Source organism: Cystoisospora suis (genome assembly GCF_002600585.1).
Source record: "Cystoisospora suis strain Wien I chromosome Unknown contig_3583, whole genome shotgun sequence".
Classification (NCBI taxonomy): domain Eukaryota; phylum Apicomplexa; class Conoidasida; order Eucoccidiorida; family Sarcocystidae; genus Cystoisospora; species Cystoisospora suis.
In genome coordinates, this window is record NW_027156378.1 from 1 (window position 1) to 11,498 (window position 11,498).

The window sequence follows — 11,498 nt, forward strand, 5'->3', positions numbered from 1 at the left end:
TATATATATGTATATATATGCAGGGAGCATACCTAGATCAACTAAGACACTTGTACGTGTATATTTTATATATATATATATATATACGTCAATATATGTAGACTTAGATACAAAGATAGATATGGAGAAGAAGAGACTGCTACTCCCTTTTCGATAGACTAAGGAGATTTTCTCTAGAGATATTTCAGCAACCTGTCTATCTTCAATCTCTCTGTCTTACTCTATCTCTAGTGTATGTTTGTCTTCTTCTCTCTCTGTCTTTATCTTTCTCTCTCTTTAATTGAAAAGCTCTCTAGGCTACAGGCAGGTGCTCCTTCATTGCAGTTAAACTCCAGGGCGGGTTAGAAGTGCGTGAGAAGGAGAATGAGACATGCATTCGTAAAGAAGGCCCGATAAGCAATAGGAATGGCTCGTACTTCTTCTTTCTGTTTTATCTATCTACTTGTGTTGCATGCAGTGTAGACGGTCGTCTACCTCGTGAAAATTCTCAAGCGTTGCAGACGGCCGCCACGCATAAACAGACTGAAAGGGAAGATAAGAAAGAGAAGATACACCGGAAGAAAAAGAAGAAGAGCTATCCTTTTCTTCTTTTTCTTCTTTATCTTTCTCTTCTTCTTTTTCTTCATCTCCTTCGTTGTGAATATGAGGAGGAGATCTCTCTGTGTTTCCTGAAATCTTCTTTTCATGCAGTCCGTCAGAGAAAGTTAGATTTCTTTGTCTATCTCTCTCGTCGTCGTCTAAGACTTTCTCTTCTTCGCCTTCTCCATCGCTCAAATGGAGGTGCTGGTGCTGCTGGACCAAAGAAGAAGAAGAAAGATCTTCTCTTGAATGGTCTTTCTTTCTCTTCGACAAAGAAGATGAAGAAGAAGAAGAAGAGGGAGAAGAAAGACATGAAGAGGGCAAGGAGTGTGGAGCAAAAGAAAGAGGAGGAGGGGAAGGAGAAGAAGAGGAAGAAGATGAAAAGAGGAATGAATGAAGAGATAAAACGGCCTACAAGAAGAAACAACGAATGCGAAAGAAGAAGAGAGAAGAGGAAGAAACATGCAGAGAGAAGTCTTCTTACATAGCTTACACACTCAATGAAGAAAATAAGAAGAGCTAAAGGATACATACACACATGCATACATAAATAGACGTACATATGCATATATGTATATGTATATATATATACAGATATACAAGACGTACATACATGTATCGAGTGATCCATGCAAATACATATACATATGCATGTATATCTATGGATAGATAGAAAGATATCTACGTATGTATACATAAAGAGAGAGAGATAGGGTTTATATGAAGAAGATTGTCTGTAGATCTCTACATCTGGAGGGTCGCTAAATGTAGAAGAGGAGAAGAGAAGAAAGGAGAGAGAAGAGAAGAGAAGAGAAGAGAAGAGAAGAGACAGAGACCCTGGCCTACATAGTCGCCTCACTAGAGAACCATAAGGACAAATAGAGAACTATACATATAGAGCATGGGAATAGGTCTATATATAAATATAGATAGATAGATATGTAGAAGTGGGTAGGTAGATATCGCACGTCTATCTTGTCTAGAAGAGATCTATCTGTCTATCTGTGTGATGATGGCATCTTTGCATTTGCCTTTATTCATCTTTCTTTCTCTTTCTCTCTCTCCTTGTCTTCTCTCTGTACGTGTCTCTGTCTCCCCGCCCCGTCTCCTGTGTCTGCTCCTGTCTTTTCTTCTTTTTCCTCTTTCTTTCTTTCCTGTTTGAAGACTTCTGCTTTGTAAAGTTATCTCCATCTACCTCTTTCCACTTACACGCGTAGCTCTCCTTCTACACGAAGAAGAAGAAGAGAAAGAAAAAGGAGAGAGAGACGAAGGCCGAAGCGGATTCTCCGGTGTACGTACACCTCCTCCTTCTCCTCCACATACACTTGAACTTTCATAGCTCGTTTTCTTCTTCTTCTTCTCCTTTTCTTTTTCTTCTTCTGTTCTTTTCTGTCTTCTGTGAAGAAAGGAAGAGAGAAGAGACCTTTTCATCTCTTCTTCTTTCTCTCTTTTCCCCCTCATAAGTTCATGAGAAATCCCCGTCTTAAGTGAAGCGTCATCTTTTATGATATCGTCATTTGGATCGCATATCAACACTTTGTATACCCCCTGACTTATGCCGTTCACATCATTCTCTTCTTCTTTTCTTCTTCTTTCTTCTGGAGAAAAGAGAAAAGCTTTTACACTTGAGGAACACATGTAGCAACTCCTCACAGCCAAGGAAAGATCTCCGCTTATCGTCTTCTTCTTCTTGTTCACTAGATCTTCTTCTTCTCCATCTGTATCACTCTCTTCTTCTTCATCTCTTTCTGTAGGTGCAGTCGACGGTTCATTTGCACTCTTTTCTCTATTTTCGTTCGCCTTTCCTTCCTCTTCTTCCTCTCTGATCGCATGCAAAGAAGAAGCAGATGTGCTTGGATTGGAAAGGATCTTCCTTTTCGTGTGCGGGGTTGGCGAAGAGAAACAGAAATCGAGAAAGAGAAGACCTGCATGCGCTACAGCGGCGACTGTACGTACAGCCCAATAGGCCCAGGTGCCTCCTAGGAGACTCCTCGCAGCGTCAGGAAGAGAAGAAAAGGTTCGATCGGCGCAAAGGAACGTTACGCGAGGAGAAGAAATCCTCTCATTCTTCTTCTTTATCATCGTTGTTTCTTCTTCTTCTTCTCTCTCTTCTTCTTCTTCTCGGTTGCTCTTCGATTCTTGTTCATTATGAGAGGAATCATGAAGAGGGGGTGACCGAAGAAAAGGGAAAGAAGATAAAAGAGAAGAAGAGGAGAAGGATGAAGACGTGGGGATATGACGATGGAAAAGAGAAAGAAAAATAGCAGGAAGCCCCCCCACAGATCTCCCGTGAACTCCTACATCTCTCACACCTGCAGCAAGAAAGAAAGAAAGAAAGAAAAAGTGAGAAAGAAGTGAGAGAGTAGATCTGGCGATTTCTCTCGTCGCGTTATGAAGGGGCTCTGAAAGGTTTGTTTGAAAGAAAAGAGAGCACAAGGAAAAAGAAGAAGATTCGTGTAGAGAAAGATAAGCTAGACATATCACGCTTTTTCGCTCAGACTTATTTTTCCTCTTCGGCATCTATAGACACTCCAAGATAAAGACCTAGCCTCTCTATCTCCTTTTACACAACTCTTCAACTGCCTATACATACACATCGAGATACTGGTAGACAGAATAAAGACAGAGGAAAGATAGAGATATTGAAGATAGATAGATAGATTAAAGAGAGATAGACTAACCTAGGTAGACGGGATCCTTTGCTGCCAGATATCTATTTCTATCTCTGATCTATGTTTAAGGTTTGATCTATCTAGAGTGTATCTATCTTTCTTTCTATCTCTTTCCCTTCTCTTCCGTCGCTTGCCTTTCTTAATTCGTGTTCCTCCTTGTTTCTCTCTCTCCGCTTATGACGTCTCATTCTTTTCTTTCTTTCTTTCTTATCTTTGGGAGAGGTCGGCTTTACCCGGCCATGAGGAGACGAAGGTGTAGAGATCAATTGTGTCTCTGAGAATCGACGGCGGGGAGCATCGACCCCCTCCAGAACGCCCAAAGCCTCGATAGTTGAAAAGAAGTACACTCACACCTCTGCATAGAAACATACACATACACTACATTCTAGACAAAAATAGACATAGGTAGACATACATAGACGCAGTATTCTGTGCTCTTCCATCTTTCTCTACCTATTTATCTATCTCTCTATCTATCTGTCTATCTATCTATCTATCTCTCTATCTATCTCTCTATCTCTATTTATCTGTGTGTCTGTGTATGCTTTGCTTACCTTTGTCTATAGAAGGAGAGGTCACTATCAGATAAGACAGCGGAGGTCTCGAGGTACCCCGCGTTCGGATTGAAAAAGATCAAGACATTCCCACCTATCTTCCACATCTTCTTCTTCATTCTCTCTTCTTCTTCTTCTATCTTTTTTGTATTCCTTCTTAACTCTTCTGTCTCAAGAATCTCTTGATCTCCTTCTCTTCTTGTTCTCCCGCCATCTCTGCTTTCTATCTGACTCGATCTCTTGCCAGCAGAAGTGATAGGGGGATAAGGAGGAGTCGTACACATTGAAGTGTCTATACACCTGAGAAAAGGACAGAGATGTTTTCTATCTTCAGGGCAGGCGCAATGAAAGAGATAGGTGGATTCTTGATCTCTCAAAACGATGGATGGATTGGACGTTTTGTCCCAATGGAGAAAAGAGAAGTTACTTATTATCTCATTCTTCTTTCTCTTCTCATTCTCTTCGTCTTCTTCTATGTGTCTAGGGGTGTTCCTCCTTTCTTCATCTTCTATTTCTTCTTCTTCTCTCCTGATTGAAGTCTTCATGCCTATATCTCTCTGAGAAGGCTTCTTAAAATACACAAGACATCTAGAGAAGAAATTCCTCAGCTTTTGAATATTGGCAACTAGCGAAAGGAAAGAAATGAAAGAAGTTGCAAGATCTGAAAGGTTTCTCCACATAGCTAGACCGCATGCTTCAAATAAAATCGTCATGAGGTGTACATACACTCCACGTCTTCCTTCGATTCTCTCATCGCGCTTCTTCTTCTTCTTCATCCTTGTGAATGGAGGCAAGAAAAACTCTCTCCACGTTCTTTTCCTCTTTCTTCTTTGTTTGAACTTGACCTCTTCTTCTTCTTCCTCATCGCAGCCTCTCCAGAGAAGACTGTAGAGACTTCGTCTCTCTCTTCTTCGACTACGTGAAAGAAAACACTTCTCTTTCACATTTGGATGGGAGCGGGATCTTCCTCTCTCTTCGTCATTTCTCCTACTTGATGCTTGCGAGAAAGAAAGTCTAGGAAAGAAGATCTTCCCTTCTTTTTCTTCTTCTTCCTCTTCTTCTTCAGATTCATCGCTGCTAGTGGAATGGAGACCTGTTTGACCTTCTTCCTCTTCTTCCTCTCTTTCCTCTTCGTTCATCCTAGTATGCTCATCATCTTCGTCGTTGAGGTGTACATACACCTCAACTTGCTCCTGTTTTTGGAGCTGTCGTATCATGAGAAATAAGCGATATGTTAGGCGGTCACAGGGAGAAGAAAAAGAAGAAGAAGAAGAGAACAGAGGGGAAATGAACTCGGATATTTTCAGCTTCTTAGAGCGAGGTAAGCAAATGACCTCTCGGCAACTGCAAATCTTAGGATACATGAGATATACATCACAGGACGAAGATGAAGAAGAAGAAGAAGCGAAAAGGTGGACTCTTCTCTCCTCTTCTTGAGCTAAGAGGCAGCCATTATTCTGCTTTCTTATCCTTGTCTTCCTCTTCTCATTTTCTTCCTCTCCGATGGTTACTTCTCTGATCGGGTCTTCATCTCTCTTCTCTAAACTTTTCTTTTTTCTTAAAGAAGAAGAAGAAGAAAAGAAAGAAGAAGAAGAGAAAGACTTATCAGGGAAGCCTGTAGAAGGAAGGAGCCAATGTGTATGAACAGCCGGAAAGAAGAATGCGTGTAGATACACCTGACGTATGGGATAAAAGAGAGATGATGAAAACGAAGAAGAATCTTCTCTCTTCTTCTTCTTCTTTTCCTCTCTTTCACTCTTGCTTCTATTTCTTCTTCTCGGAGTTAATCCTTGAAAAGAAGATGAAGAGAAAAATGAAGAAGAGACCAAAGCACGCTGTGAGGAGGAGAAAGAGAGATGTTCTTTAATCTGCCCTTCTTTCTCTTCTCCATCCTTTCGATTCTTCTCAACTTTGTCTTTCTTGTAAAGAACCTCCGGCGCTTCTTCTCCTTCTACGGGTATCACTATGGACTTGAGGTCCTTAGCAGAGAGACTGGCAAGATGAGGAGAAGAAGAGCCGACAATAGAAGGAGAAGGAGAGTGGAGATCTTCTTGAATGGATTGATAAGCAGCCGCATGCTTTTTGACCTTTTTGATTTGTTCTTTTTTTCTCCTTGTTTTGCGGAAGATTCTCAAGAGGAGGAAACCGTGGATCTGCAGAAAGATCTTCTTGATAAGAAAGAAAGGAAAGAGAAGAAAAGAAAAAAGAAGAAGAAAGAAAGACGTTTCTTTGATAGGTATCCATAGCTGTATGCCTCGATGGTGCTCTTCAAGGTCACCTGCAAGAAGAAGAAAAGAAGAGACCGGGGGAGTTAAGAAGAACCTGAAAAGAAAGAGAGGCAAAAAAGCATGAGAGGAATGAAGAAGAGACGAAGAACTCCCAGAAGAAGATTCGCCAGAAGGACGAGACCTCTGATAAGATGACGGCAATGAGGAGGAGGAGGAAGAGGAAGAAGAGATGAAGAAAGGGGAGAGATAAAGAAAGATCTGACGTAAGTGATACAAAGAAGAGACACAGTGGTATAGAGGCCAGTCGATATAGCACATCTCTTCTTTCTTTTCTTTCTCTCTTTCTTCTTCTTTTTCTTCTTCTTCAGACATGTCTGCTAAGACACAGCCTCTCTGATTAAGAGAGAAGAAGGGAGAAGAAGCGCTCGATGCATCTTGGTGGGAATGAAAAGAGGAAGAAGAAGAAGACGCTTCATACAGTGTCTCTCTCTCTTCTTCTCCTCTTTCTTTTCTTCTTTCTTCTTTTCTTTTCTTCTTGAAGATGAGGAGCTTTCCTCTGTCTTGATGGTCGCGGATTCGTTCATAGAAGAAGAAGGAAGAAGAAGAAAGAGAGGAAGAAGAAGAGAGGTCGTGTATTGAGGGAAGAGGAAGAGAAAGAAGATGAAGAACAAGAGGAGAAGAAGAAGAAGAAGAGACAGGGGTAGGAGAGAGGTGACGAGAATCGTCAGACAAAGATGGAGAAGAAGAAGAAGATCTAAAGGAAGAAAAGAGAGATGGATCGTCATCTCTTTCTCTCCTTTCCTTCACACCTCTTTCTTCTTCTTTTTCTTTTTTACCACACTTGATGAACTCTTTTCTGCTCTTTTCTTCTTCTTTCTCACGCCAGAGAAGATCTTCTTCTCTTCCTCTCAAAACAGAAGAAGGAGAGGAGGAAGGAGAAGAAAAAGACTGTGGACTGGATAGAGAAAGATCACTTTGGTACTTTAGATAATGGGGAGAAGGGAGTTGAAATAGCTTTGAGAAAGGAATTAAAAAGGGAGGAGAAGAAGAAGATTGCTGTAGAAGAGAAAGATGAGAGAGATGTGACAGAAGACCTTCAAGATGACTTGCGAGACATCTCTGTTGCCATGTTAATCTTCCTCTCTGCTCTTCACTTAAAACTCCATGAGAAGAAGAAGAAGAGACCTTCTCATCCTCTTCCCTCCTCGCCCTTTCTCTTTCTGTCTCTTCATTTGCGTCTTTCGTGTACTTTCTCTTCGTAAAGAAAGAAGAAGAGATTTGGATACGCTGAAACGAGCGAAGAAGAGAAGACAAGGCCGTATAGGAGACACGTAGGCGGCTGGGGCGTACGTCATACAAGAGAGATTCCACGGCTGTATTCGCGCGAGAACGAGAGAAAGACGAAGAGGAAGAAAGAGAGACATTTCGTGGAGAAGACGACACAGATGAGGAAGAAGAAAGAAGACTCTGCGAGAAAGGAAAGAAACGTGAAGAGATTACGAGGGATGGGGGGTAGGGAGATTGAAAGTCAACAAAAGAAGAAGAAGAAGAAGAGAGATAGAAGATGAACGATTCTAGTGTTGGAGGTGTTGAGTGTACATCCAGCCAAGGAGAGAAGGAGAATCTCTTTCTCTTGTTCTTCCCTCTTCTTTCATCCAGATTTCTTCCACTTCTTCTTCTCCTCCTCTCTTCCTCTTCTTCTTCTTTCTCTTTTCGCTTCTTCCTATCATCCCGTTCCGTTCTCTTTTCTTTCCTTAGCGATGAAGAGGTCCCTCCATCTATTTCTTCACAAGGAAAAGCAGATCTCTCCCAAGAAGAAGAGACTCTTTTCCTTTCGAGGTAAGTTTGAGAAAGAAGAAAAGTGAGAAAGAGCTCTAAAATCTCTAAATGAGAATGAAGAGCATTGAGAGAGGCCGTGGAGAGCTGGAGTTCGAGGTGTCTCTTGAAGAAGAAACTCGCCCCTGGAAAGAGAAGAAAGTTCGTTACTTGGTAGAAAAGAAGAAAGACACCGAGGAAAGAGAAAAGAATGCATGCAAGCGAAGATGAGGTGAAGAGAAAGAAGGAAAAGAAGAAGAAAAGAACAAGATACACAAGAGAAAAACCTGCGAAAAGAGAGAGAGGAAGTATATGCTGACGTAGAAAACGTCGTATACATGCAATATATCTAGGAAGGGGGGAGAAAGACGATCTAGAAAAGAAAGAAGGAAACGATGGAGAGACCAACGAAGAGGTAAGAGGGATCTTAGTGAAGAAGGAATTTAGCTTAAGAGCGAGATACCGACAGATAGACCCAAGTCGCTTTCTTTTCACGACGAGAGAAGAAAAAGGAGAGAAGAGTAGAGACGAAAGTGTGAAGAAGAAAGAAGATAACAGTCTCATTGTGGGGGGAAAGAGAAAGAGAGAAGAGAGGAAAGAGGAGAAGAAGAAGAAGAAGAGAGAAGAGAGAAGAGTAGTCGAAGTGAAAGAAAGAAAGAGATTATTATTGGTGTCTCTTCTTCATCTTTTCAGAGTGAAAGAAAGGAGGAAGAGAAAAAAGAAAGAAGAGAAAGAAGAAGCGGTAACTCTAATTTCCTGGTAGAAGAGAAAGAGAGAATTGCGAGAGTTCGACTTGGAAGAGAAACAAGAATACGAGAGGAAAAGAATGCAAAAGAAAAGACCTAGAAACCATCCTTGATAAGACTTCCCCCGCTGGTGACCTAGAGTCAGGTGTATGTACACCCTAGCGCTCTACTGTCTCTGTCCAGGATACGAGTGAAAACGCGAGAACACCCTCCAATTCTTCTCCTTCATTGATTTGAAATTATTCTTTTTTTCTTCTGAAAGACTTCGAGAAAAGATCACACGACTCCGAGGTTTATGATCAGGAATCCACAGACCCCCCACCTTTCTTACTTGCGCCTCATCATGGTGAGGTGTACATACACTGCAAAGCTTTTCACATATGCCCGAGTGTATGTACACCGGAGAAAGTAAAAAAAAGGTGCCTAAGATAACATGAATGAAAGTGAGAAAAAGAGGAGGAGAGAAAGAGAAATGACGTGAGCTTTTAGTTTCTTTCGAAAAGAGAAGAAGGAAGGCAAGAGGAGAAGAAAAGAGACCAAGGAAAGGAAGGGATCTTCGTCATCTTCTTAACTGTAAGACTTCTATCTGAAATCTCACTTCCTCTTCTTCCTTCATGAGAAAACATGCCGACCTCGTGTGGCGTAAAAAACCTAGTTCGATCTAGAGAAAGAGAGAAAGAACAGCAGAGGAGCTTCTCTAGGTCATCTTCTTTTCTGCTTTCCTTTCTTCTCCTTTCGTAGCCACTCCTCTTTCTCCTCATCTATTAGAGAAGAGGGTAAATTGAAAAGTTGCGAGAAAAAAGAAGAAGATGAAGGAAAAGGAGCGTTAGACCTAATCAACGCTGTCTCTTTAGGTGGAAAGTCATCGGTTCATCGAACCTCTTCCCATGCCTCGCTGAAGAAAAAGAAACAAGAGAGAGAGGAAAGTTTCTTACGAGGTGTACATACACCTCAATCAAGAAAAGAAAGGAAGAATGTCTTCTTGAAGAACTTTTTCATCTTCTTCGTTTCTCTTCAAACCTTTCAGACATGTCTATGGACATAGAAGAAAGACATGGAAGAAGAAAGAGAGAAGATATAAAATACCCTTTGTACATACACCCTCCCAAGTCAAGACACTTTCTCGTGTGTGTTTTCCTTCTTCTCTCTCTTTCTTTTTCTCTCTTTCTCTCTCTCTTCTTTCTCTTTTCTCTTTCTCTTGATCTTTAAGGCATTCTATTACCTAGAGTTGGAGCCTCCCATATGTATTTACGAAGAAGATGAAGGAAGAGATCTGTCTTCTCAAGATTCTTTCAATTCTTCTTTTTCTTTTTCTCCTTCATGAGCTCCTTCGTGTCTTGGCTTTCTTCTATTCTTTTTCTACCCTGCATGCGCTCTGCATGTTGTCTCCATTCTCCCGTTCCTTCTCTTTTCTTTTCGAACTTCTCTTTCTCTCCGGGAGTCTTCTTTCTCTTTCCCTCCACAATCCCTACGAACAAGCGAGTGTGTACATGAACTGAGTGCTTCTCTTCCTCGCTTTCCTATCAAGAAACAGAGGGGAAGAAGAAGAAGATCTAATAGAGAAAACAGTCTTTCTCTCATCTTTCTCGTTGTGCATGTAGCAAACGTCACAAGAAGCTCAGTCCTTTCTTTCTTTCTCTCTCTTTCTCTCTTTCTTTTACCTTATGGAAAGTGATAGGGGTCTGTCACCTCCTTTTTTTCTTCTCTCGCTTACTCTTCCGTTCTTTCTTGCTTCTTTCTTAAAGAAAAGTCGATGAAGAGGAGAAAGAGAGAGAAGAAAAGCACTTTTCTCTCTTCGTCTTCTTCTCTCATCTCACCTTGTTTCTCTATCTCTTTCGGCCCGTCACCTCTCTAGATCCGTTCCCTCTCTCTTTTCCCTCTCCCTTTCTCTAGATATGCTTTCGCACCCCTTAACTCGCAAGGTATTTCTTAGCTTTGTCATCTTCCTTCTTTGCTTCGACGTCTGTATGAGTTTCCCAACTTCATCCTCCGGAGTGTACATACACCTGGGAGGAGTGATTCTCTCCTTCTCAAACAGTCTCGTCTCCTAGAAATTCTCTCTTTCTTGTCTCTTCATTCACTTCATTTTCCCTCTCCTCTTTCTCTTCTTTTCTTTATTTTTTGTTTCTTCTGTCCGCCCTTCGTTCTTATGAAGCAGAATTCTTGCACCTTACTAGATTTAGCGAAAAGATGCTGAACTTTCCTTTCTTTCACCTCTCTTCTCTTCGCTTAGCGAAGGTAAGACACGCAGGAGAGATAGGCACCAAGGAGGAAGAAGAGAGAAAATTGGAAAAGCCTCTTCTCTCCCTCTTCTTCTTCCTCTTCTTCCTTCTCTTTTTCTTACAAGACTGTCTTTCTACAGAGGCGTCACGATTCAAACACAGTTCCTCTCCGCGACTGAGTTCTGTAGTTAACATGAGAATGGTCGGGTGAAGACCCTAAACAAAGCTCTCTTCTTTCTCTTCTTTTTCTTTTTCTTCCTTGTCCTCTTCTTCTTTCTTATTCACACTCTAACTGCCTTATCAGCCTTTCTCTCTCTGTCTTTCCCTTAACTCTTCGTTCTCTCTTTGCATCTATCAATGTCTGTATCTCCTACATGTACATACACCAGCTGTATGGCGGACCTTCTCATGATCCTTATCCTCTCACTCTTCTTCTTCTTCGTCCTATTTCTTTCGAATAGCATCTCTCTGCTTCCAGAGAGAAAAGGACAGAGATAGATAGATAGAGATAGATAGATAGAGATAGATAGATAGATAGATTAGAGATAGATAGATAGATAGATTAGAGATAGATAGATTAGAGATAGATAGATAGATTAGAGATAGATAGATAGATTAAAGATAGATAGATAGATAGATTAAAGATAGATAGATAGATAGATAGATTAAAGATAGATAGTTA

At 41.2% G+C, this 11,498-nt stretch overlaps 2 protein-coding genes across 2 annotated transcripts; one reads left to right on the forward strand and one right to left on the reverse strand.

Annotated features, from left to right (window-relative positions):
* Positions 1 to 474: 474 nt before the first annotated feature.
* CSUI_006938 (alpha beta hydrolase family protein) lies at positions 475 to 10,114 on the reverse strand (the record flags this gene model as incomplete). Its single annotated transcript, XM_068067088.1, has 10 exons — positions 9,958 to 10,114; positions 9,193 to 9,255; positions 7,534 to 8,018; positions 7,384 to 7,500; positions 6,183 to 7,320; positions 4,233 to 6,083; positions 3,806 to 4,097; positions 3,485 to 3,606; positions 1,789 to 2,891; positions 475 to 990 (listed from the first exon to the last, which is right to left on the reverse strand). Coding segments are annotated over exons 1-10 (5,694 nt in total), but the record flags the coding sequence as incomplete, so codon positions are not given.
* Positions 9,658 to 10,824, forward strand: CSUI_006939 (uncharacterized protein). The gene has a single exon (XM_068067089.1). It carries the CDS (start codon positions 9,915 to 9,917, stop codon positions 10,086 to 10,088), a length of 174 nt encoding a protein of 57 aa, XP_067920936.1. The 5' UTR covers positions 9,658 to 9,914; the 3' UTR covers positions 10,089 to 10,824.
* Positions 10,825 to 11,498: the final 674 nt, after the last annotated feature.

What these genes read in the sequence shown, in the direction of transcription:
- CSUI_006939 (XM_068067089.1), top strand. Translation starts at nt 9,915, where the DNA reads ATGAGCTCCTTCGTGTCTTGGCTTTCTTCTATTCTTTTTCTACCCTGC.